Here is a 25270-nt window from a genome sequence, read left to right on the forward strand (position 1 = left end):
AACTGTGAAAATTTACCTGAAGAACAAGCCATGGTTAACAAAAGCACTAAAATCATTACTTTACAGACCATAACTACTATAAATGGATGAATTGTGTGTCATGTTTTTTTGTGGAGGTCTAGTGGAGCTTTCTGATGATCTACCGAGTTGATGAGGCTAATTAATTACAAGTGTATAGAGCAGCTTAATTGGTTCTTCCATGCCATGCTCTTTCAACTGTTCCTTTTGTTCTGTTGCATCCCGATCCATTCAGTTTTTCCGCGCTATTCCATGAACCTCAAATTTGTATGCAAAATAATTCTCACAACTGGAAAAAAAGATGTCCCATAACTTAGTTAACCAGTTCAATGATGAGGATTTTTAATGTTACAGTTGATGCAGTACATACTCAATAACAAATGACCTCGTGCACATGTTTCTACTTTTAAAATTCTAAATACATTGTGTGTAATGAAAATCGAAGTGTTCAGGAGAGCGAGGTGTAGGGATAGGGGCGGGAGAAGGGAGGGGGGGGCGGAATGCATACAGTCAGCATGCCGAGAATGCTGGATCACTTGAAAAGCCCAGGATGTGGTAGAGATGTGTTGGTATAAGAACGGAAGTGTCTTTCGAAGTTGAACTCTGGTTGGGTAACCAAGATGGATAAATATCATTGCAGAATGAAGTAGAGAGCACACGCTTGGCAAAATCCAAAATGCTGGCTGCATGATCCACCATCACAGGAGAGGGCTCAAGCTGGTGGAGAAATTGGAATGATTAAAAGGAGTGGAAAAAGAGAAAAGCTTTTGCTACATGAAAGAAAATTATATGTTTTTGCAACTTTAACTTGCCATAAAATTACAGCTGAGAACCAAATTTTTTTTTCTTCTGCATTCACAAAGTGATGTCATTAATCTTTAAAAGCGATATGATGTCATAATCGAAGTATATCCATCCATCCGTTGGGACCATATTCTGTGCAGAGCGTTGGTGCTGCTTGAGCAGTCTCCTTGGCTATTGGGCACAATCCTGAACGGGTCGCCACTCCGACACAGTATACCAGCAAGCTGGCACTCATTTTGCCGACCTCAGAAGGATGACAGGCAGAGTCAACCCCACCTGGTTCTGATTCAACAGCCAAGTGGGATTTGAACTCAGGATCATCAGATCCCAAGCCCACCACCCTAACCATTAAGCCAACACCAGGCATTAAGTATATTAGAGGGGAATAATAATCTTTCCTGGCTTTGGCAGAATTTCAAGCAATACAGAACTTGCATCAGGAATAGTGGGACAGCATGATATGCAAACATTATTTGTGGCTGGGGTAGGGGCGAGGGGGTTCAGGGGTGCAAATTAACGGCCGCCCGGTCGCCAATGGCGGCTAACTTTTGTGCTGGGCGGGTACACAATACTGCCTTACCTGCCCGGCTGGCGAATCACCGGTGATTCCTGTTATTTTGTACAATTTGTACTAGCTTCTCTACGAGTTTTCTCAACTAGAACTACTGTTTTTGTCCGCAGAAATCATCGGTAATTCTGTGGCGGCCATTTTGTCTGTTTTCATCTCGTTCCAAATTACGCGTGATTGCGCGAGATTTGACGGTTTGGCGCAGTTTGGACGCATTTTCTCATGCCCAGGTTGGTTAAATGAGTGAATTTGGGTGAATGAGTGAGTTTCATGGGTGAGGTTAGGTGAATGAGTGAGTTTGATGGGTGAGGTTGGGTTAATGAGTGAGTTTATATGTGATGTTGGGTGGACGAGTAGTACCCCCACCATTGTCCATCACCCACAACCCCCCCCCCCCATCGTCCACCAGCCACAACCACCCCATCACCCACAAAAATCCCCCACCCCAAGCACTACTCACAACCCCCTGCCCCCCCATCACCCACACAAAAAAGGTCCCCCCCCCAACCACCTCCTCCCTGCATCATCCCCCCACCCCACTCATCAAACTCACTCATCCATCCATCCAACTCACTCATCCACCCAACCTCCTCCATCAAGCTCACTCATTCTGCAAACCTCCTCCATTAAACTCACTCATCCAACCAACCTCACTCATCAAACTCACTCATGTGTGTATATTAAAAGTGTTTGATATCAAATTTGTGACTTTTGTCTTTATTTTATCAGGCCGGTAGAAATTCTGCTGGGCCGGTAACTTTTTCTAGTCACTAGCCCTGCTGGCCAGTGGATAAAAATGTTAATTTGCACCCCTGGGGTTTATCCAGCATAAAAACATGTGCTTTTATTATTTATTTTTACATCAGCCCTGGACACACGGCTTTTTTATCCCACCCCAGCACCTGCTTTTACACGAAATTATGTGAATCGCAAAAATGTAGATAAAGAAACACGAAGCAAATTAAGATTTTTCAATGTTGAGGGTAAAACAAGTCTTGTTGGTGAATATTGTCAATCTGCGGATGCAGACAGGTAGAACAAAGGATGGAAATCCATCCTTTGTTATACCTGTCCACCGACACAGACTTGGTGCCAGTTTGCTATCAATGTTTGCTTCAGTTAAGTAGATAAACTCGATAGGACGTTAATCGAGGTATGCTAACTGCCATGGTAAGCAAGATATTTGATGTTTCGGGCATTAACCGTTTATAGCAAAAGAGGATCCTACACAGTCAATCATTTATAATATCCACGTACAAATGAAGACTCATTGAATAGCCCAGCATTTTTGAACCTTTTAAAACACCAATGGTGCAGAGGTGGCATATGAGGAGAGACTAATGCCACCACGAATGAAAGTGCAATAATTTCAGATCAACATCGAAAATTCACATGAAGTACTATGCAACCGATGCACTGATTGGCCTATGCATGAAGAGGGAACACCCCTGGAGTTGACTGGTCGATAAAATTGAGAATTTAATTTTTCCCAGGGTTGGCTGCATTACAATCCGACAGAGATGTAGGGGGCTGTAGTTCTGCTACGCTCATGCATAATCTGTGGACTTATGCAAATATTTAGCTAAAAGAGCCTTTTTAAAATTTAAATTGTTCCCAGCTGCTCCCAAAACTGTTTTGTGTACCACAGACAGGTTAATGTGTGGCACGCATTTTCTGTTGGTCAGGTCCCCACCACAGTAATGGGGTTGGATCTCATCTTGTACACTGTAAGACCCCAACATTCGAGAGCGATACATTCCTGAAAAATGCTGTGAATATTTGGGCATTGTTTAAATGTGAAAAAGGGTTATAGGTTTTTTTTTTTTAAATGCACTTCAGGACTGGTATGAACCTGGGACTGGTATCATCAACCACCGCTGTTGATTCAGCCTGGGAATTCTTCCACAGAAACCTGCTGTCTCTCTCATGCACAGATTCATCTCACCTCATCTTCAATTATTCTACCTTTCTTCCTGCCTGTGATCTACTGAATGCTGTGGTGAGGCAGTTGCTCTTAAATAACTTTCCTTCTTGTCCTGGAAGGCAAATCCGACCGAAGGCAATCTCGGTGCTTTTCAAAAAGTCCACAAGTGTGTGTCCACTCTCAGGAGAGCCAGAAAATATCATCTGTCCAACCTCAAGAATGACCTTTCAAACTTGTCTCCCTCCTCTAAAACCTGGTGGCACCTTATTAAGTCTGTCTCTGGTGTATGCTCCCCTTCCACCCATTCCCTCCCTTCAAATGGCACCACAGCCGACTCCACTCGTGAGAAGGCTGAACACCTCAATTCTGTGTTTGCATCCAAATCTTGTGTCCCAAACCCCTCACTCTCTTTACCCATCCTTCCCTGTCATAGCCAACTGCTCCTGGACTCTGTCTTTGGCACCTGAGAACCCCACCTAAATGAAATGACAATGATGCAACAAGCAGGATAATGAATTAACAGGAAAAGAGAAAGAGGGAAAACGGCTGCAGACCTGAACGAGGCCCACGAGAGCACCAACCTGAACAAGGACAACGCGGCACAAAAACGCGTGATGGCACTTGACAAGATGTGCAAATACATTACACCAACAAATTAACACCAATAATAATAAAATAAAAATACTTTGAAAGAAGGCATTTCCAGAACACGTCCTCAGTTTTTGAAAATAGCCTCTCATAGCAGAGAAGACCTGCATTTGGCCACGAAGGAATCCAAAAAATGAAGTCAATATGCTTTCCTTCCTTCTTCAAGATAATTTTGGTTTTACACAAAATCTAGTCCGAGAGAGGAGCAATTCTGAGGGAGACTATTTCAGCAACAAAGCAATGCGTGATGAATTTTCCATCGGAGAAATATTTCATTTTGTGAGCCAGAAAGCTAGCAGATTTTATTGCAGGCCAATATTGCTTCAGTCCTGAACTTTTTAAGACGAATCACAATTTAAGACAAATTTTCAGTTGAGCAATTTCCGATTTCCACAATTCAGATCCAGGAGGAAATTTCTGTTGAAAGTTGGGCTTTCCTCTCTGACCTTTGTACCGATTCGTAGTGATTTTTCACAACAACCAAATTGCAAACGAACATTGTCCTGTACAGGAGGCAAAATGGCTTTCCATATCTTACAATAACAGGAAATGCATGCTCCCACTCGGTTGCACAATCCACTTTTCCTCAGTTGGACTCCATGAAATTCTATCGGGATGTTTTGGCTTCAGAAAGTCAGGATGTTTTGGCTTTTGATGGCCTGTCACCAACGTTTTCTTTCCTTTATTCACCCAAACTTTGCTTCCTTGGAGCACAAACGAAAAACCTCTCAATTTTCCAACTGAACTGAAGAAAGAAATACAAGCAGACATGCACAACTATGACAGCCATAACAACACAGAATTGTAGGGGAGGATGAAATCTCACCCCATACAAATGGAGGATGATATTTTTAATGAAATAAATAAATGTTACTATTATGAAATAATATTAACTAAATAATAATGTTCTGGAAAGATAACATTGGTATTTGCTTTTTCTATAACATGCTTTTCAATTTGCTAATTGATCTGAACTGCAAGTCTGAGTCTCAGTTCTGACAGATTGCTGCATATTGGCAAACCTTTCTCAAAAATATCGTTGCAATGGAAATGAAAATGTTAACTATTTGAATATTCTTACTGATGTTCAATGTGTGAATATGAAGAGGCCACTGCTATAATACCGTTTCCAATGTAACTGTAATCTTTTGACCGCTTTCAACATCCTGCAAATGCAGGTGGGGTAGAGATGAAAACACGGCTATTACCTTTAATGCAATTGAGGACATTGAAGTCGATTAAATAAATAAATAAAATATCTGCTTAATTACTATACATTCGTTCAGACCTTAGTTTAGTTTTTTTTTCCGTAATCTTGCATTACACCACCATCAAACTTACAAAATTCCACCTGCGGTACCACATGTCAAAAACAAAACCTCATATTTTTCATGAGCCTAGAATTTGAACATCACAAATAAGTTGAAAAACCCAGGAAGAGTCAAACACGAGGGTGTATGTTACCTATACAAACGAAAAAAAAAGGTTCTACAAGGACGATTTGTAAGGTTACCAAAAGAAAAACGATGCAAGTGAAGATGACAAATGCAAATACAACAAACATCTCTAAAAAACCATCCAATGCCAGTTTTATAAACTTTGAAAGAGGAAAACTTTTTTGAGATAAACACAGACTCAACTTGTATTTGAACTTACCCATTTCCAGAGTGATGTGGCGAGGTCAAGTTCACCTGGTGTGGAGAGAAGGCTGAGGGTTACGAGTCTTGCAGCCAAGTCAGGACAGAAAACCCGCAATGGGCATAATGCTTCAATATGCTTCACGGAGGCAGCCGGGTCTGTGCGGAGAAAACCCCGGAGTTTCTGACTTGCTTGTACGAGCATAGTCTGGGAAGGTTAAGGGTAGGAGCTTCAAAAGAATATTCCAATCCGGTCAGACAATATTATTCAAAAGGGTCAAACATTACATTTTAAAATATCAACAATCATTCTGCCAAATAATTCCTCACATGTATCCAAAATGTTTTTGTAGTTCAGTGAACCTGATGTTTTCCACCACCAATTCATCATCTTCAGGAATTAAAACGTCATTGCACAAATCGTGTTCTTAAAAGTGTAATAAAATACCCAACACTAATTTTGTAAACCGAATCGACGAACCCTGTACAATCGAATCGACAATACTGGGCAACAACAACAACAAAAAAAACTTTTAATCTGCTTCTAAGGGAAATGTCGGTGTTCTTGGCTAAATCTTGGCTGCCAATTTCAAATCTGCAGTCAGAATTTAGCCAGCGCATCAGGTTTTCAAAATATGCATATGTATTAATGATACCCAGCATGTTATATGACATATTTTATTATTGCAGATTGCCACATTGTACATCTAATATCAGTACTTAGTAATTACTTTCACATATATTCACATAACAATGATTGATCTCTGTGTGTAATGTGTAGTATACAAACCAAGATCATAAACAAGTTGCAGAAAAAGGAATTAATAAAACATTAGAACATGGTAATCTTAGAAGGGGTGTAAACTTGATCGGGAAATCTGCCCAATTGTGAGTGATTCAGAAAAAAAACACTTCAAGTTTACACTCTTACTTTCAAAATCGTCAGTGTAGGCACTGTTCATACGTGTTCAGAAGTGTGTGAGACACTTGCTCTTGCGCTTGTGGGTGGAATTGGTCTCCTGTTGTAGGAACCAGCAGTAATCACCCATCATGTTTGGGTTGATCCGGCCTCGATACCAAGTTTCCATGATTGAAATGTCTTGGTGGAACCTTTCACCATGCTCATTGCTTAGCTCACCCAGATTAGTTTTAATAATTTAAAGTGCATTCTAAAGCTCTTTTTATGAGAAATAATATTCTACAACAGTTGTATTGCTATACCTGAAACCCCCCCCCCCCAAAAAATAATAATAATTATGATCACTCAAAATCATCCACCAGGGCAAGCTACTGTAATTGGACCAGATGTATACTTCAAAATCCTGACATGCTGAGAAAATTATGACTTCAGATTCAGAATCACCATACTCAATTTAGTCTAGAACATACAATTCCACCCCAGTAGCAAAATCTTCGTTGTCCAGTGTAATAGAAACCACAGAAAAATGCCTTTTGAAATGATAAGCAGTAAAATGATATTTAACAAACAAATCATTGAGGTTAAATAAACTTTTCATTTTAAAAATTGGAATGACAGTTTGACATCATCATAACATGATTCCTATCAGGTAAAGTCAGATATGGGAGCATGTGCCAGAACAGTGCGTCGCTGCATCCACTTTCCACCGGTACTCCAGGGGCCTCCGTCTGGCCATCCCTCAGGCAGATGCCAGGCCCATCCCCATCTCCTTAAGATGCTGGTCAACCTGCTGCAACCACGAGGCACGTGGTCGGCCCATTGGCCTCCTCCACTCACGAGACTCCATCGCTGAGAGAATCTGGTGAGCAGGATCAACGTCAGGAAAACGAGCCACGTGTCCATACAGCCGTAGCTGATGCTCACGGACTATGCAGGTAACAAATCTCATCCGAGTCTCTCTCAGCAACTGCTCGTTGGACACAAAATCAGACCAGCGATAGCCAAGGATTCTCCGAAGAGACCTGGTACCAAAGGAATTAAGTCTCCGTCTCAGATCCTTGGTCAGAGTCCAAGTCTCGTATCCATAGAGCAAGACTGGAAGCACCAAGGACCTGAAGACTCAGACTTTCGTCCTCCCGCACAGGTACCGGCAGCGCCACACCCCATGATCCAGTGAATCCATGACTCCCCAGGCCCGACCCAGACGTCTATTGACCTCTGACTCACAGCCAGCAGAGACATGAATATCACTGCCAAGGTAAGTGAATCTCTCCACGACCTCAACATCTTCATCACAAACAGACACAGACAGGACAGCAGCATCCAAGATGTCATTGAAAGTTTGGATCTTAGTTTTGACCCAAGAAACCCGTAATCCCAGCGGCTTCGACCCCTCATTCAGCACCTCGAGGGCCCCAGAAAGGATATCTAAAGTCTCCGCAAAGATGACTGCATCATCTGCGAAATCAAGGTCCGAGATCTTGACATTCTCAAACGATGCACCGCAGCTTGATCTCTTCGACATCCTCCCGAGAATCCAGTCCATACAAGTGCTGAAAAGTGTGGGGGTCAGTACACACCCCTGACGAACTCCAGTAACAACTGGAAATAAGTCAGAGATGGTACCACCACATTTCACAGCACTCTCAGTACCAGAGTAGAGTTCAGACATCAGATCGATCAGTTTTGGTGGCACCCCACTAAGACCAAGAATCCTCCAGAGGGCATCCCGATTCACTGAATCAAACGCTTTACAGAGATCAACATAGGCTGCAAGCAGCCCCTGCCAAAACTCTCGTCTGCGTTCGGTGAGGACCCGAAGAGCAAGGATACGGTCAATCGTTGATCTCTTTGGTGGAAAGCCTGACTCTGGACGCTGGTGCTCAAGCAGATGGTGGCGAACCCTATCAACAATGATCCGAGCAAAGACCTTGCCCGGCACTGAGAGCAGCGTCACCCCTCGGGAGTTGTTGCGTCTTGGCGATCACCCTTCCCTTTCCAGAAACGGACAACAAGGCCCCTCTTCTAATCAGTTGGGATGATGCCTGTGTTCCAGGCAGAGCACAAAACTGCATGCAACGACATGAGTGCAGCATTTCCACCAGCTTTGAGAAGTTCACAGATTGCCACAGATCCCTGGAGCTTTACCCCGTTTCAACCGGTTCACCGCAGCCCGTGTTTCCACAAGCGAAGGTGGACCACATTTGATTGGAGGGTCAGCAACTCGATTTTAACACCCTTGATGTCCAACTCGACAGCTGGTGGATCAGCCTGGTACAACCGCTCAAAGTAACTGGCCCAGCGGGCCTTCATTTCAGACTCCTCTGTCAAGAGCCTACCACTCTCTGCTCTAACTGCAGTGATCCGAGGGATGGGCTTGGATGAACGCAATGCGCGAATTCCCCTGTAAGCGGGACGAGAATCACCTGTCCACAGGTGATGCTCTACCTCCTCACAGATTCCTCGCACACGGGCCTCCTTGTCCACCCTTAGTGCACGTACAGTTTTACCCCTTAGCTCCCTGAAGAGCTCAGCTCTGCCATTCAGCCTAGCCCAGCGACTCTGGTCAATGGTATCCAGTGTCCCTTGAGAGACAAAATTCTTCTTTGCCCTGTGGTGAGTTACAAGACATCCACCGGCAACATCAAGGACGGTGGTCTTGAAGGCACTCCACAACTCTTCAGGACCACCCAAAGCACCCAGACACCTCAAATATCCACTCAGCCTGTTCGCAAACTCCTCAGCTACTCTCTCATCCCTGAGCTTGCCAACATCCAGCCAAGGCTGGGATGGTATCATTCTCTCGGATTTAAGGTGCAGCTTTAGAGTTGCTACAACAAGCCGGTGGTCTGTTTTGAGGAACTGAGTATTCCGGTAGACCCTGCAGTTCTGGATCATCCTCCAGCGACCATCAACGAGGACATGGTCAATCTCCTTTGCCACACCACCAGCGTTGGAATACCAAGTCCAGCGATGAGCTTGTGGGTGCTGAAACCATGAACCAGCCACCCTAACTCCATGACTTCTTGCAAAGTCAAGGAACTTAGTGCCATTCTGCTTCATAGTTCCTGACCATCCCTATCAGTTCCAGTTGATGCATTGAAATCCCCAAGACTAGAAGTGTATCTCGTCTGGGGCACTAATCAATCACAGACTTGAGCGTGGTGTAGAATGCATCCTTCACGGTGAGATCACTCGCCTCAGTCGGAGCATAGACAGAGACCAGGAAAAATGACACCTCAGGAGTGACGAATCCTTAGCCTCATAATACGCTCGTTGACCGGTGTTACCTCAATTATCATTGGGGTCAGCTTATTGGACACAGCTCCAGCAACTCCTTGAGTATGGTAACCATCAGAGCGACCAGACCAATAGTAGGTGTAACCACCCAACATTATCTCGCCGCAATCCAGTCTCCCGAACCTCAGAGAGTGCTGCAATACTGATATCATCCGAGCTCAAGCGTTTTGACAACAAATACAGGTGATCATCGTCTCTTAGGGATAGGACATTCCAGGCACCCACCTGAAGGGACCGCCTCAGGTTAACCCAAGGAGACCGCCGTCAGGTGGACGACACCTCAGCACCACTCCGACACACTCTCCCGCAATCTGACCCGGGAATGTTACCCCATGGCTTCCTATCATCAAAGATTGGGGGTCCCAAAGGCTGTGCCCCAATCCCGTCATCCAGTGAGCTTCCTATCACATCCACCTATATCATGCTTTGGTTCAAACATTGGTGTACTAGTAAAGGTGCTCGTCTTGGATGGGCGTCACTGGCAACTTATGGTAAAAGACAGATAGCATGAATGTATTTTAAACAATATATTATATCATTTTTATCCATTGATTATCATTCAGGTTTTCCCCTTTGACTGTCCCGCAGTAGCTCCACTTCGATGACATTACCACGTAGTTTAATGACTACACAACCTGTACCATTCGTGAGTTCCGGAGGATCCATAGAGCACAATAAAATTACAGGGTACCCTACTTTAAAGTGATCCAAAAGGCCGGATCAATTTCGTCTACATATTCATATCTTGTAGATTTTAGCTGATTCTGAAACTGTTAACAGCATGTCGATCGGATGGTTCTGTGATTTTCTACGGTAGTAAACAGAAGTACGACTTAAGCCTGTACGCCACTATGCGGAGACCCGAGGACCTAATATTTCACAACAAACTAAAAACTCACAAAATTTGAAGATATTTTAAATCAACAATCTATTATAATATCAATTAAATATCATTTTTATCCATCGATAATATGAATTGTTCTGTACAGCTATAGTTGTTCTCCTGGGATCTGTGCATCCATCCACGATCTATGTTCTAATGATGTGCAGTAGGAATAATAAAAACAGCACCGTGCGGGAGTGTAGGTAAGCTCTCGGAAAGCCTTAAAATGCATCACGATCGGTTTGATTGTGAACAGATATACGGACGGACGGACATCGAGACCAGTTTTATTAGGTTATCATGAAGGTACCGCTTGATATTACGCATTGAAATAGAGATATGAATACTCAAGTGAGTTTATTATATGTCTATGATTGATAGCTTATTGACAGCTCAATAACATGAGCAATTTACTATGCCATATAGTGATTAATATAACTCTACAAAATGTTTTACGAACTCATCTTAGTGGTCCTCTAAAAAATGGGAAACATTTTTATTTCTTTTTTGTGCAATAATTCCTCCCATTTTGCAAATGGAGAACATGAACTGTTAAACGACCATAATCATCAAAATGAATTTTGAGGCGCCTCTTAAAGAAGACAATAATATCATTACTATATATGTCAAAGCTTGTTTCATTTCATGCAGTAACAAAAATCTGATGGTGGAACAAAAAAATGGGCATGCCAAAATATTAATATAATATAATATATAATATAATAATAAGATTTAACTACCATAATCATCAAAACAAATTTTGAGGGGTCTCTTAAGGAAGACAATAATATCATCTATATTAATATTTTGGCATGCTCCTTTTTTTTGTTCCACCATCAGATTACTATATATCTCAAAGCTTGTTTCATTTCATGCAGTAACAAAAATCTGATGGTGGAACAAAAAAATGGGCATGCCGAAATATTAATATAATATAATATATTATATAATAATAAGATTTAACTACCATAATCATCAAAACGAATTTTGAGGGGTCTCTTAAGGAAGACAATAATATCATCTATATTAATATTTTGGCATGCTCCTTTTTTTTGTTCCACCATCAGATTTTCCACCATCAGATTACTATATATCTCAAAGCTTGTTTCATTTCATGCAGTAACAAAAATCTGATGGTGGAACAAAAAAAGGGGCGTGCCGAAATATTAATACAGATAATAAGATTTAACTACCATAATCATCAAAACGAATTTTGAGGGGCCTCTTAAGGAAGACAATAATATCATTACTATATATGTCAACGCTTGTTTCATTTCATGCAGTAACAAAAATCTGATGGTGGAACAAAGAAAGGGGCATGCCGAAATATTAATATAGATTGAAGAAGGTGATCATTTGCTTTTTCTATCTAAAAGAGCAAGGCTCTGGCGATAGTAAAGAAAAATACTGAATTCACATTCTTAAATATTTCAACTCTATCTGAGAAAATTCGGGGAAAAAGTCTGGATTGCCAACATTTGCAAAAAGTAGCAAAGGCCAAAGTTTGGACTGTTTGGCATTCGAGCACTGACCCCATGAAGCTGTGACCCGGGTTCAAATGCCATATATTGTGTTGATTTGTCTATCATTGTTCAGTGTCCTTGTCATTCAAGTAAATGCATACCAATGTCTCCAATGTCTTTGCCCTGTGTGTGATACATGTATAAGCTCTTACATGAGCTATATATAATTAAGAGGGAAGGGGGGCGAGGGAAGGGGGGAGATGTGGGGGGGGGGTCTGTACCCCCGATCACAACCTTTCCACGAACTCATTCTGATTTGGGCTCCAACAATTAGAGCCTATTTGCAGCATGGAAGCAAAGGAATACACCACTTTGATTTTAAACAAATAATTTATTACAGGCAAGCAAGAACAGAAACGAAATCACCAATTTAAATGCTATGGGCCAGTTGAGGAAGCTCAATAACAAGAAGAAGGGATAAAAATCAAATGGCGATGGAAGGATTAAAAGGAATAATAAAAATACACCCGTGCAGGAGTGACGGTCATCTCTGTGAGAAAAAAATCGTCATTTTCGCATTTTTTGCCAACTTTGAAGTCACGTGACACGAAAGCGAATATCGAAAATCCGGCCCGACCAAATTTAGATATTGTCCCATAGATTCATATGCTACAATCAAATTCAAGATCGCTTGAGAAATGGCAGAGGAGATAGAATTTGAAAATCGTCATTTTTCACAACTTCAAAGGCCTCGTGACCTTGACCTTGACCTTCGGTGACCTTGAAAGTCATACCATCGTGTACGTCTCATCAACCTCTATCAGGATCACTAATGACCAGATCTCCCGCTTCAACTTTATTGTGAACGGACGGACGGATCGAAGGACATCGACACCCATATTATTAGGTCATGCTCGAAGAGATGACCTAAAAATGAGAGATTTGTTTGAAAGTACAATAACCGTGTGGATTGTAACAACACCAGGAGGTGTATTAACATGATCTCAATCTCCTGATGTCGACTTGTTACATTATCGACAAAAATATATTAAGTTTTACATCTTCTTTTTCAACATTGCACAATCGCTCAATAGCCTTCCCCATTCACCTTGACCATGGTCTTATCTGCTGTGGAGCTCAAGAGGGAAGCAAGATCAGCAAATGTGCATGGAGATGAAGGAGCAAGTGGTAGCACACAGAGCCAAAGTGACATGTCGAGCCAATCACCTATAGCCGCCATCATCAGGGGGAGGTTGCTGGGCACTCTGAAATCGCAAGTCAAAACCACCCATCATCCATGAAACTCAAATAAAAGATTAAAACTATCTAAAGTAACAAATATGGCTCAATGCACACCTTAACTCTTTTAATTTTATTCTGTACCTCTCCCCAGGTTAAAACACCTTCCAGAGGCTGTGCCATCCCATTCTTCGTGCAAGGGCTTCAATCAAGCCGGAAGTGCGCCCCCTTCCCTTCCCTCATTCACTTTCTGAAATATTTTCTCACTCCATGAACCTTTCCTAACCCAACCCTCTTACTGGCAGGTAACAGTCTGTCTGTCTGTCTCTCACCCTCTCTCCGTGAGTCTCTCACCCTCTCTCCGTGAGTCTCTCACCCTCTCTCCGTGAGTCTCTCACCCTCTCTCCGTGAGTCTCTCACCCTCTCTCCGTGAGTCTCTCACCCTCTCTCCGTGAGTCTCTCACCCTCTCTCCGTGAGTCTCTCACCCTCTCTCCGTGAGTCTCTCACCCTCTCTCCGTGAGTCTCTCACCCTCTCTCCGTGAATCTCTCACCCTCTCTCCGTGAGTCTCTCACCCTCTCTCCGTGAGTCTCCCAACCTCTCTCCGTGAGTCTCTATTTTTTCTGTCCGTTTATTCCCTTTTCACTTATTTAGTGCCCAAGAGTTGCCCCGCTGTTTTACTGTCACAGTTCATACCCTCCTTCACAGTGCACTAACACAAACTTCTGTTTTGCAAGAGAGAAACAAAAATAAACTTCATCCATCATCACTGTTGATATGAAATCCTTCCTTATCTCCAAAAACTTCATCTCAGACCACCAATTTGGTATCAGACCAGATCACTCCAACTTGGACATGCTGCCTCTACTCACCCAACAATGGATGGAGGCCCTCAATGTCAGGCATGAGATCAGGGCCATGTCTCTGGACGTATCTCGTGCTTTTGATACAGTCTGGCATCCCACCTTGCTCTTCAAATTGTTTGGCTATGCCATCTAAGTCCAACTACATACATGGCTTACTGACTTCCTCTACTCTCGTAGCCAATGCGTGGCTTTCAACAGAATCCTTTCATCTCCTCTCTCTTTAAGGCCGGAGTGCCCCAAGGCAGAGTTCTGAGCCCAGTCCTATTCCTCATCTTCATCAATGATCTCTCTGACTCTCCAAAATATCATCTTTATCGACTTGCTCTTCCCTCTCTTCAACATTGAAAAAAAAAATCACAAGCTGCTCAAAAAATTGAAATGTCTTTCAATCCTGACAAATCTCACTATCTCTCTCCGAAAGGATCACCTGACGAACCCTCCCATCTACTTTCTTCAGAATTCTCTTGAGGAAGTTCAGTCATTCAAACTCCTGGGTCTCACTATCAGCCATGACCTTTCTTGAGCAAACCACATTTCAAAGTTGGCCTTGATAGAGTCCTGCTCTCCCATCTGGGCTAGCTCCCCTGCCTCACATCTTGCTCAGCTTGACGTCATAATGGGGCAACTTAGCATAACAATTGTGCATTTTGTGAGGAAAGCACCAAATTTGGCACACGAGTAGCCGATCATATTATGAACAGATTTGGATATTGGGCCATCTCAAAATTTTTGATGGCAGTGGAAAATGGCTGCCACAGCCATCAGCGGCTGAATTTGAGATGGCCCAATATCCAAATCTGTTCATAATATGATAGGCTACTAGGTGTGCCAAATTTGGTGCTTTCCTCACAAAATGCACAATTGTTATGCTACATTTAGCTAAGTTGCCCCACTATCATGGAAACCAAGGGCTTTAAGATTATTGGAATCTCCCACGCTGAAGTTGAGTGCCTGGGCCTGTTACTTTTGCATCGCAAACAGGTCAGTGGCCTTTCTGTCTTCCACCACCTCCTTTCTGGTCTTGCACCCACTGCTCTTTTCGTGCTTTTCAAAGAAATATAATTAACCCTTAAAATTACGTCAATGCAAAAATCTGGGGCTGGCAGGCTAGCATATAGGTATGTACACTCGCCTCTGAGCTGTCTAGCCTGGGTTTGAATTTCGGCCCAGCTATAAACTGTCAACCTGATGTTTACAGGCAGGGTGTGTGCCCTCCCCTCCCTTGGATGGATGTTAAACTGGGCATCCTGTCTGCTAGGATTAGTAGGTGGACATTAAAGATTCCACAGTGTCCTTCGTGAAGAGTAGGTAAGCTATCGCCAGCACCTTGAACAAATTACAACTTCCTGCTCTAACCTACAGAGGGCACTGCGTCAGCGGCACGACTGCAAGAATCGCTGCAAACCCACAGCCAGGTGCTTTATACATGTGACGATGTTGAATACAGAAAGCACAAGCATGAACTTAAGGTGATTATAAACGTTTCCTTTTGAAGCAATGCTGAGAAACGATTGGCTTCCACAGAATGATGCAAGTGAAATTCATAGAATGCAAGTCAAAGGGACGCACTGCGTTGAGTTGACAACACTTTCGGCAGCCTGTTGAAAAATAGCAGCAAGTGCCATACAGTGGTGGCTCCAGGAACAAGGTTGAATGTCTGGGAAAGACACGATGACAACATGAAAATATCGCTGCATACTTACACATTGCTGAAAAACAGTCCACCACTTTCAAACATGAACAGAATATCGAAGAACACTGCAACCCTTATTTAAATTTCATAAATCTTTCTTAGTCGAGTAGTAAAGGCTTTCACAGCTTGTACTAACAACTGAAAGTTTGGCAAGGATTTACCTTCAATACGTGTGAGACAAAGAGGAAGCAGAGGATGCAGACAAGTAGGAAGCAAAGACCGCCAAGGAGAAATCACCTTGAATAGGATGCAGAGAGAAGAATACTTTTAAATTTGATGAAACAAATGGTGCAAGTGTATCTACATAAACAAAAACAACACATTTTTCTGTTGGCTCTTGCAAATATTTCGATCACTTTCATAGGAGTGGGGTTTACTGAAAATATTGTAATTTTATATAGCACCAAATAAGGCAATTTTCTGTATGTATGTACATCTGAAAATCATAGAAAAAGACATGGCTGGCACGATCTCCACCAAATTTTGCATACATGTTGGTAGTACTCAGGGTCAGGTAATGGGTGCAAAAATATATTCCCCCCCCCCCACCCACGTTGTGGGGTGGGTGTGGGGAGCGGGCGATATCTACTTGGCAATGCTCCTGAAGTGAGCAGGTATTTCTCGTACCATATTGTAACACAAAACCAAAGAAAATGGAACCAGGGAATTTTGAATTTCAGGTTGAAAAATTGCTTACCGATACTGGCTTTTGCCAAAGCATACTTTGCAAACCCTTGGCATTATAATGTAGAGATGTTTTACAAGTGTAACTGTTTTCTGTATATTTTTTGGAGTAAGTGAATATTCCAAACACATGATAATATAATTATGTAGTGCAAAAATAACACTATGTCAATTTCCGAATTTACTTTGTGCACCTCCCCCCCAGAGTGAGAGTACCCATGTTGGCACACTGAACATGGCCACTTCCTAGTCAAAGAAAATGTAAAATTGTCAAGGATAGCACCATGATCAATATATTAATCACCAGGATGAGTCACGAGGTGAGGAAAGCGTGGGATAAAGATGCTGCACCATCATCATCAATATTGCAATCACTCATGTGAGAGGTAAGGAGACGGTGTGATAAAGATACTGCAATGTCAGGTCAGGTCTGGGAGCATGCGCCAAAGAAGTGCGTCGCTGCGTCAACTTTACGCCGGTACTCCAGGGGCCTCCGTCTGGCAATCCCCCAGGCAGAGATGCCTGGCTCATCCCCATCTCCTTGAGATGATGTTCCCCGAGGCACAACGTCGGCATGCGCGGGGCACTCCGTTCCCCGAGGCGCAACGTCAGCATGCGCGGGGCACTCCGTTCCCCGAGGCGCAACGTCGGCATGCGCGGGGAACTCCGTTCCCCGAGGCGCAACGTCGGCAGGCGCGGGGCACTCCGTTCCCCAAGGCACGACGTCGGAGGGCGCTGGGCACTCCATTCCCTGAGGCATGACGTCGGCAGGCGCCAGACACTCCGTTGCCCGAGGCACGACGTCGCGGTCGCCGGGCACTTTGTTCCCCCAGGGACGACGTCGGTGGGCACCGGGCACTCCGTTCCCCGAGGCACGACGTCGGCTGTCGCCAGGCACTCCGTTCCCCGAGGCACGACGTCCGTGGGCACCGGGCACTCCATTCCCCGAGGCACGACATCATTTGCTCTGTTCTTTCGAAAGGCGCTGGACATCCTCTCTTTCTTCGGGGTCGAAAACGCTTGCTTTACTTTACGCCCGCCGACGTTTCCCCTCGTAGTGGGCTCGAGCCCTGAGACTGCAACAACATAAATCAACCCCCTAACTTGATGAGATACCACTTGCTCGCTCTGCGGAGGTCACACTGCTGGTTCTTGGCACTTTCGTCCCTTTGGTTTTTACCTCACAAACTGTCATCATGAGAGAGGAGCTGAGAGTGCGAGGGGGTGGACAGGGCCAAGCCAATTAATTGGACCGAAATCAAGCTACACTACAGATATATCTGGTAGGATCTCATACTTAGGCTATTCCTTCACACATCTTTTCTACACCTTTCTGCTGCACTTTTCTCAGTTTCCCTTTTCAAATACACCACAAATACACCACAAATACACCACACACACACACACACACACACACACACACACACACACACACACACACACACACACACACACACACACACACACACACACAGTCTTTCTTCCCACTTCTCTACCTCAGTGTTGAATATGGAGGGCACCTGTGCCCCGCCCGCTAGGCTGACGCCACAATTCCTCACTCCCTCTCTCTCCCCCCTTTTCCCTCGGTTGTAGATGCTTGTGCCCTTGTACTGTGTTAGTGGAAGGTAAGGCGCTTGTTAAGTTCGCTCTAACTCTCTTTTCTTGTTCTCTAATCTCATTGCTATACAAATTGCTTAACCCTCATTTCTCCCCGTGATATTAAAATTCTTACGTTCCACCCCCCCCACCCCGCCCTTTTTTCCTGCTCCCCACTCTGGTAAATAAATCTGTTCTTGTTGAATCTATTTCCAAACTGTCCGTGTCTGTCTTTTCCACCATTGTTCTAGCACTGTCTGCACATACATAGTTTAGGAGGTTGAGATTCCCGACGGTTCCGTTTGCAGGGTCTGGCATGTGCTTGCGGTACAGCTCGGCTACATTCAAGATTACCAGATAAGGTAAGTTGCACATTTGCCGAGGTTGCGTTCCCTGGTCGGGGGGCCATGAGACCCCCAGTTAAACAGTTGTTAGACGGACGGACACTAGGACTCGTGTTCGCTTGATTGGCATTTGCAGTTGTGGCGTAACCCACCATGAGGTGAAGTTATTCGCTCTGGTGGCCTCAGGTCCGGGTTAGTTCGAGAGAAACCGGGGATTTCCACCTCGTAGTTGGCTCGAGCCCTGAGACTGCAACAACATAAATAAACCCCCTAACTTGATGAGGTACCACAGGTCGAGTTCCTAACAGCAAATGCTGCATGATCTGTTAGCAACAAGAGTCGTCTGTCACACAAACACATTGTATTTGCCCTGCTACCAGTTAGGAGGTGTGGTTGTGGTCAGGAAGGATGAATTCAACAAAAAGTGCATCTGTGACCCTGAACTACGGATCGGATCTGCATTCATTTATTTGTGACCAAAAATGTCGGTCTTTAAAGGCCTGTGTACCTCATGGAGGCCATCCTAGTTTGGAGGTGATGTGTTGGTTTACTTATGTGCATGACGTCAGTGCCAGCATCAAGTCAGCAGCTGACAAACGAAATGAGAGCAGGCCTGAACATTAACATCTCATCCAGCACTGTGCGCAGAAGGCTGATTGCAGCAGTTCTCCATCACAGAGTTGCCTGCAGCAAATAAACCACTGCTGATACCACAGAATAAGGTGAAAAGACTGAAATTAGCAAACAATGCCAGGATTGAATGACTGAACAATGGAATCAGACACAATGGTACCCCCACATTGTGCATAGATTCGCTTTCACGCAAGCTAAATACCTATTCAGGTTTTAATGACCAAATTTTTTTTATAATTCAAATCCAATCAATCAAGCCAAAAGTTACAATTTTAAAAACACCACATTGACCAAAATGTGACCGCACGTGTTGACATCATTGGCAACCAATCAGAGCGGCTATCTCAGCGCGTTTCCTCTCAACCAATCAGCAAGCGCAATGTTGTCTTCCTGCTCTGTGTGCCACCATATTGGTAATTGTGCTGAAAGCATTGGTATGCTGAAAGTGTGAAGAAAAAAGTATCAGTCTGGAGCTGAAACTGAAACTGGAGCTTGCTTGTAAATATGCATTTTGATGATTGCCTTCTTGTGAAATAAAAGATTTCTGTTTGATGCTATTTGATGAACATCTTTCAAATCTGCCTCAGTTGTCTTTTCTTTCATTGGTCTGGCATAACGTGTTCATAATAGATAGACAGGAAGTTTTTGCCCCACCGATTGGCTCTGTGATGAGCCAACGCTGCACTCACTGTTCTGCTCAGACATAATAAGTGTGCGGTCCCTTGTTGAGGTCATAAGGAAAAACAACATTGAAGGCACGAGGACCCTGTTTGATCGAATTATCCCAACCGGTGTCCGCGGTTGCTTAACCACCCATTGGGCCATGGAGTTATCCAGGACGTAGTGACCTTAAGGTGAGCAGCCGACCACCCCATGGACCTCATCCACACTCAAACCTGACCCGTAACTACATACATGTATATAGGTGTGTGTGTGTGTGTGTGTGTGTGTGTGTGTGTGTGTGTGTGTGTGTGTGTGTGTGTGTGTGTGTGTGTGTGTGTGTGTGTGTGTGTGTGTATATATACATACATATATATTGTTACGAATCTACACCACCCAGCGTGCGAACGACCGCTTTAGCCAATGGCGGTCGTCTCGCCCACCGGACGGACAATTCAGTCGTGACTTTCTGGAACAACGCTAGAAACCAGTCACGGGTGGGTTTTTAATCCCACCATGGCCCAGTCCGTATTCTACCCACGCGAAATAGGGTCAATCGCCGAATATCGATATACCTAAGTACCCGCGTGGGAAACCTACCAAGGGACCATACCTCAGCGAAGGCCTACTTGGACACGAACCACTTAAGCGGTCCGTTCCGTTCTGGGATAACCGAGCGAGTATTATCGCCAGACCTCGCCGGACGCGATTCTATTTATCAGTATTCAAAACCCAACTCGTATTCCGAGAGCGAGATAGCGGTTCAATGGGGGAAAAAAAAGACACGACAAACTGGTTAACATTCACACAAGCACATTAATTATTTTCCACACGTATACAGTCATGCAGGTATGAAATCAATAAAAGCAAGAGCAAAAAGCGCTACGACCATCTATGAGCAATTATGTATAGTCACTTAACAGGTTTTACTTACAAGACACGGCACCACAACATGCATTCAAAAGCAAAACCCCAGAAGAAAGACCACCCCCATAGACAGGGGAGTCAGACTGGGCCCGTGGGCCTTTATAACGTGGAGCCGTGTAGACCGCAGAGGCTCCGCGAGGCTGCGCAGGTTACCTTCTTGCTGGGCAACCCACGACGCTCCTTCCCCACGGCAGCTAGCGTAACCGCGGTCCGGCCCAGGCCTGGTGGTATGGGTCCCGGCCGGCAACGCCTGAGAGGAACGAACGGGCCTTTGCTCTCTTAGAGTTGATGCTCTGTAAGAACCCGTCCGTTCCTCAGCGATGCTCGGACTGTCCCGAAGCCCGATCACCTCGGACCGTCTGGTGCTGGTGGGCGAGCTCTCTCCGGCTCGTACACGTTCTGCAGCTCTGTGCGGCACAGCAGGCTTAGCCGCGCTCCCCGTTCGCGCTTCCTCCGTTCTACTCAGCTTCTCCAGCTACTGCAGGCTTCAGACTTCCACGCGGCTCCTCGACCTCTCCAGACTCCTCTCCAGACTGGTTGAACTGGCGCTCTGCGCAGCCTTTTATAGGGCTGGTGAGACGAGATCTGATCTCCGCACTCTCAGCTCTGACCTCTGCGCGGAGAGCAGACGTCGCGGAAATCACCGACCCTCTGGATCCGATTCTCCGAGAGCGAGCCGATGTGTTTGAAATCATCACCCTTCGACCCCCACAGGCTCTGCCCCTTTCTCTCCTGTGATCCATTTTCCGAGACAAAGCTTTTACAGAGCGGACGTGCGTGGAATCACCGTCGCTTGCGCTCACAACGAAACCCCCCGCGTCAATTTGCAGCGACGCTGTTCGCTGGGGACTCGCCGCGGCTGGTGCAAAGATGGCGTCGTTTCGGAGACAAAGGTGAGGCGATGTTTGTGGTGTGGAGATGTTGACGGTTGCTGGCAGAGTGGTGATTATGGCATGGTTGTTGAGAGGCAGGTGTGGTTGTGGTTGTTGTGAAGCAGTTGATGAGAGTGATGTTGGTGGTTGGTCCAAAATAACGATAGTAAAGAAAAACGGCTAACTGAAGATTCACAGCCCTGATAACACGAATAATACCCATTAAACAACGGTGGGGAAATCTAACTGAACACAGACTTATCGATCTAACTGAACTAAGGACCTTTATGGTGTTCTGCGAATTTCCACAGCCGTAACACTAATATATTTATATATATATATATATATATATATATATATATATATATATATATATATATATATATATATATATATATATATATATATATATATATATATATATATATATATATATATATATATACATGCGCATGACATCGGCCCATTTCAACAGTCCACCAATAATCTCCCCCCATAAAACATCCTTTCAACAGTCCCTCCTTCATCCCATCGGTCTTACCTTCAATCGCGTAGCCGTTTGGTCATCCCTAGGTTGTGTGGGGTTCCTTTCTGTGTTCTCACCATCCGCGCATTGCTTGATAACCCATTAGGTGCTCTCGCATGCATGTTCATGTCATGTTTCGCATGCATGTTCGTGGCGCTCGGCATGGTACTTCTCACGGGCGCGGTACAGTGCAAAACAGTGCGATTGGGCGTCTTCCATGCAAAGGAGGGGGATGGGGGTTGTCATTGTGGCTTTAGACGTGTCAGGGGCTTTGTTGAAACTTCCCTCAGAATGGTGTGGCAATTTCCACAAGTGACCTCATCCACGCCACCCCCATTGGCTGCAGAGCAAGAGGAGGGGGAGAAAGATTGTGGGAGGAGAAAAAGAAAGCTGATGTGAAGAAGAAGCAAAAGGAAAGGCAAAAAAAGACTCGTGACAAGCTCGCGCGAGCAGAGCCGAAGAGCACTCTTGAGCAGAATGCTCAGAAAGCAGAAAGGGAAGAAGCAAAAGGCAGAAAGCAAAAAGAGAGGGCACAAGGCAGACGCAGAAGGCTGAGGGAAGCAGAAAGGAGAAAGAAACAGGACAAGCTCGCCTGAGCAGAAGACTGACAGACTGAGAAGGCTCGTGAAGGAAGGAACAATAACGTGTGAGGGAACAGAAAGGAAAGTTTCATGAGCAGTTGGTGTCGAGCTTCTGTGGAAAAAGAACACTCCTTCCACGAGCGTCATCCTGCCTTCTCGATCCTGTCAGCCACGACGGACGAGGAGTGTAAACGGCGGCACCTCTTTGATGGGGACCTGAGGCAGAGGAGGGTCCGTGGCTGCGTGTCCCCATCGCCACTGCCCATCTTCCCCATCCATTTTCCTCTGCATATTTGTGTGAGGAGAGATAGATAGATAGATAGATAGATAGATAGATAGATAGATAGATAGATAGATAGATAGATAGATAGATAGATAGAGAGAGAGAGAGAGAGAGAGAGAGAGAGAGAGAGAGAGAGAGAGAGAGAGAGAGAGAGAGAGAGAGAGAGAGAGAGAGAAAGAGAAAAAAAGACTGCTTTCTTTTTCTCCATTCATTACTTCTATTATTATTTTCAAGTCCTTGTATTATTCTTCACTCCTGAGTGAATGATGGCAAAGTCTTTTGTTTATGTAAGATTGATGAAGAATACGTGTTGCGGTTAAATCTGCTCTTACATGCCTTTTTGCTTTCTTGCTTATAAATACTTGCATTTAAATGATTGCTTGCTTGTGCGATTGTAATAAATAATTGTTTGTTGCTTTTTCCAATCTCTCGGTTGTCTTTTCCTTTATTGGTCCGATACAGTGCACAGTAAGGTTAGAGAGGACGTTCTACCTCAATAAATTGCTTTGTCAGCCAGCGCACACTAACTGCAATGCTCGGCAGTAATCAGAGTGTGCGCTGAGGGCACTGACCCCAATTAGCTGACCGTCCACAGGTAAGGTATCACGCGAAGTAGTGTAACCCTGCCCGGATTGGCCGTGCCAATCGGTGTTCGAAGCAACCAGCCGTTGCGTGGAGTTATCTGTGCCCGGCAGCCTCAGGACCAGCCGTTCGGGAGAGACCCAAGTGCTTCCCCTCATGGCAAGCCTCAAACCCCAGGTCTATTACAATATACATATATAAATAAATAAATAAAATAAAATATATATATATATATATATATATATATATATATATATATATATATATATATATATATAGTTGCGGTTCTGAAAAACCTCATGCCTCGAAGGCAATGGCACCCAACATACAGTGATCCCCAGGCAGTTATTTTGTTAGTCTTCGTGCAGTTAGACCTTCCCCTCATGTCTCGTGGGTTAACGGGACGAAGTGCGTTGTGTGGGTCTAATAGCGAGGTCTAATAATCATATGTTTATCTTCTTTTCAATCCTGATTTCCATTTCAACCCTTTCCTTTTATCCATCATACAAATCAAGCAAGCAAGCACACATACACGATGTGAATAACAGACACCCGCGCAGCCCTGTGAGAGACTCGCCACCAACACTGCAGAGGACGCGCATGGTGCGCCCTTTCATTCAAATCTGCGCGACGATTTGCAACGACATCTTACCTTGCTCAACCTTCGCTCACCAAAAACTCACCACCTCGACCAACAACATCTCCCACACATGGGAAAAAAATCATCCCGTGCCTCCTCGCACCTCCCCATCAATACAATTCGCCACCAAACAGAGGCGTGCTGCACGGCCTTGGCCACTTGACCGTGTGATGCGGGGGACAAGCTAAGCATGTTAACAGCACCAACCGCATCTGCGCAGGTGCGCAGGGCCGAATTGACCCTCGTCCAGTCGCCAGAACACGGCAGGACGGGCGGCGAGGGGGTGGGGGACGGCCCGGGAGATCAGTACAGGGCTCCATGCCGTGTTGCGCTAGATGTGTAAATGAGACCGCTTCCGGCCCCAGGAGCCTGGCAGGGCGGGGCCGTGACCCAATATGGGAGCACGATTTGGGTCACAGCACGTCGCTTTGGATAGTCACCCCACCTTTCGCCCGGGGCGTATAAAAAGCGAATCGTGAAGATTGTTGTTGCTGCATCTACACTCGGGGTTGGTGTGTGACAGACGTTCTTCTGGGACCAGTGCAGAGCAAACGTTCCACGAGCCCCAGCAAAGTGATTAAGCAGGAGATAACACTCCGACTCTTAAGGTGGGATCGCTCAAGTGGAGCGTCCCCCCCAAAGCGTACTGGGTTGCACGGTCGGCCGATCGTGCCAGGTATTGCGATGCCGTTGGTCGTCATCTGCTCTCCTTCCTTCTGGCTATCTAATCTTCATCGGGTTTTTGTGTGTGTATGTGATGGCGCCTGCCATAGCATAAGTTAAAATTGTGGAAGGTATAACAGAATAAGTCTGCTCTGTGTCTGCTTTTGCAAATTGTTTGCCTGTTGACGCACCCCACAAATTCCTTGCTATCCCTGCTGTACATAATAATAAACCCCATTCACTGTGCCACATACCTTTCCTCACCTGATTGTAAATAATTACTTTGCATTGAAATGTTCCCAGCTCGTTTTCATCTTT

General features: G+C 44.7%; 1 protein-coding gene across 2 annotated transcripts in view; it reads right to left on the bottom strand.

Moving 5' to 3' along the window:
• Nucleotides 1-25270, bottom strand: part of FANCC (FA complementation group C) — a 46845-nt gene that overhangs the window by 1342 nt on the left and 20233 nt on the right. Inside the window, exons 10-14 of one of the 2 annotated variants that reach the window (XM_085846586.1) lie at nt 16123-16198; nt 15838-15925; nt 13273-13429; nt 5619-5807; nt 1-735 (exon numbers count right to left, since the gene is read on the bottom strand). The exon at nt 1-735 is cut by the window's left edge and continues 1342 nt beyond it. In XM_085846586.1, the coding sequence (XP_085702712.1) occupies nt 529-735; nt 5619-5807; nt 13273-13429; nt 15838-15925; nt 16123-16198 (717 nt within the window). In that variant the 3' untranslated portion in view covers nt 1-528. Of the gene's footprint in view, nt 736-1945; nt 5129-5618; nt 5808-13272; nt 13430-15837; nt 15926-16122; nt 16199-25270 lie in introns of those variants that run through there. The other variant, XM_085846587.1, reaches the window with a different exon arrangement.

This window comes from Eptatretus burgeri, chromosome 11 (genome assembly GCF_056783735.1).
Source record: "Eptatretus burgeri isolate ZD-2024b chromosome 11, Ebu_testis_v1, whole genome shotgun sequence".
Lineage (NCBI taxonomy): Eukaryota > Metazoa > Chordata > Myxini > Myxiniformes > Myxinidae > Eptatretus > Eptatretus burgeri.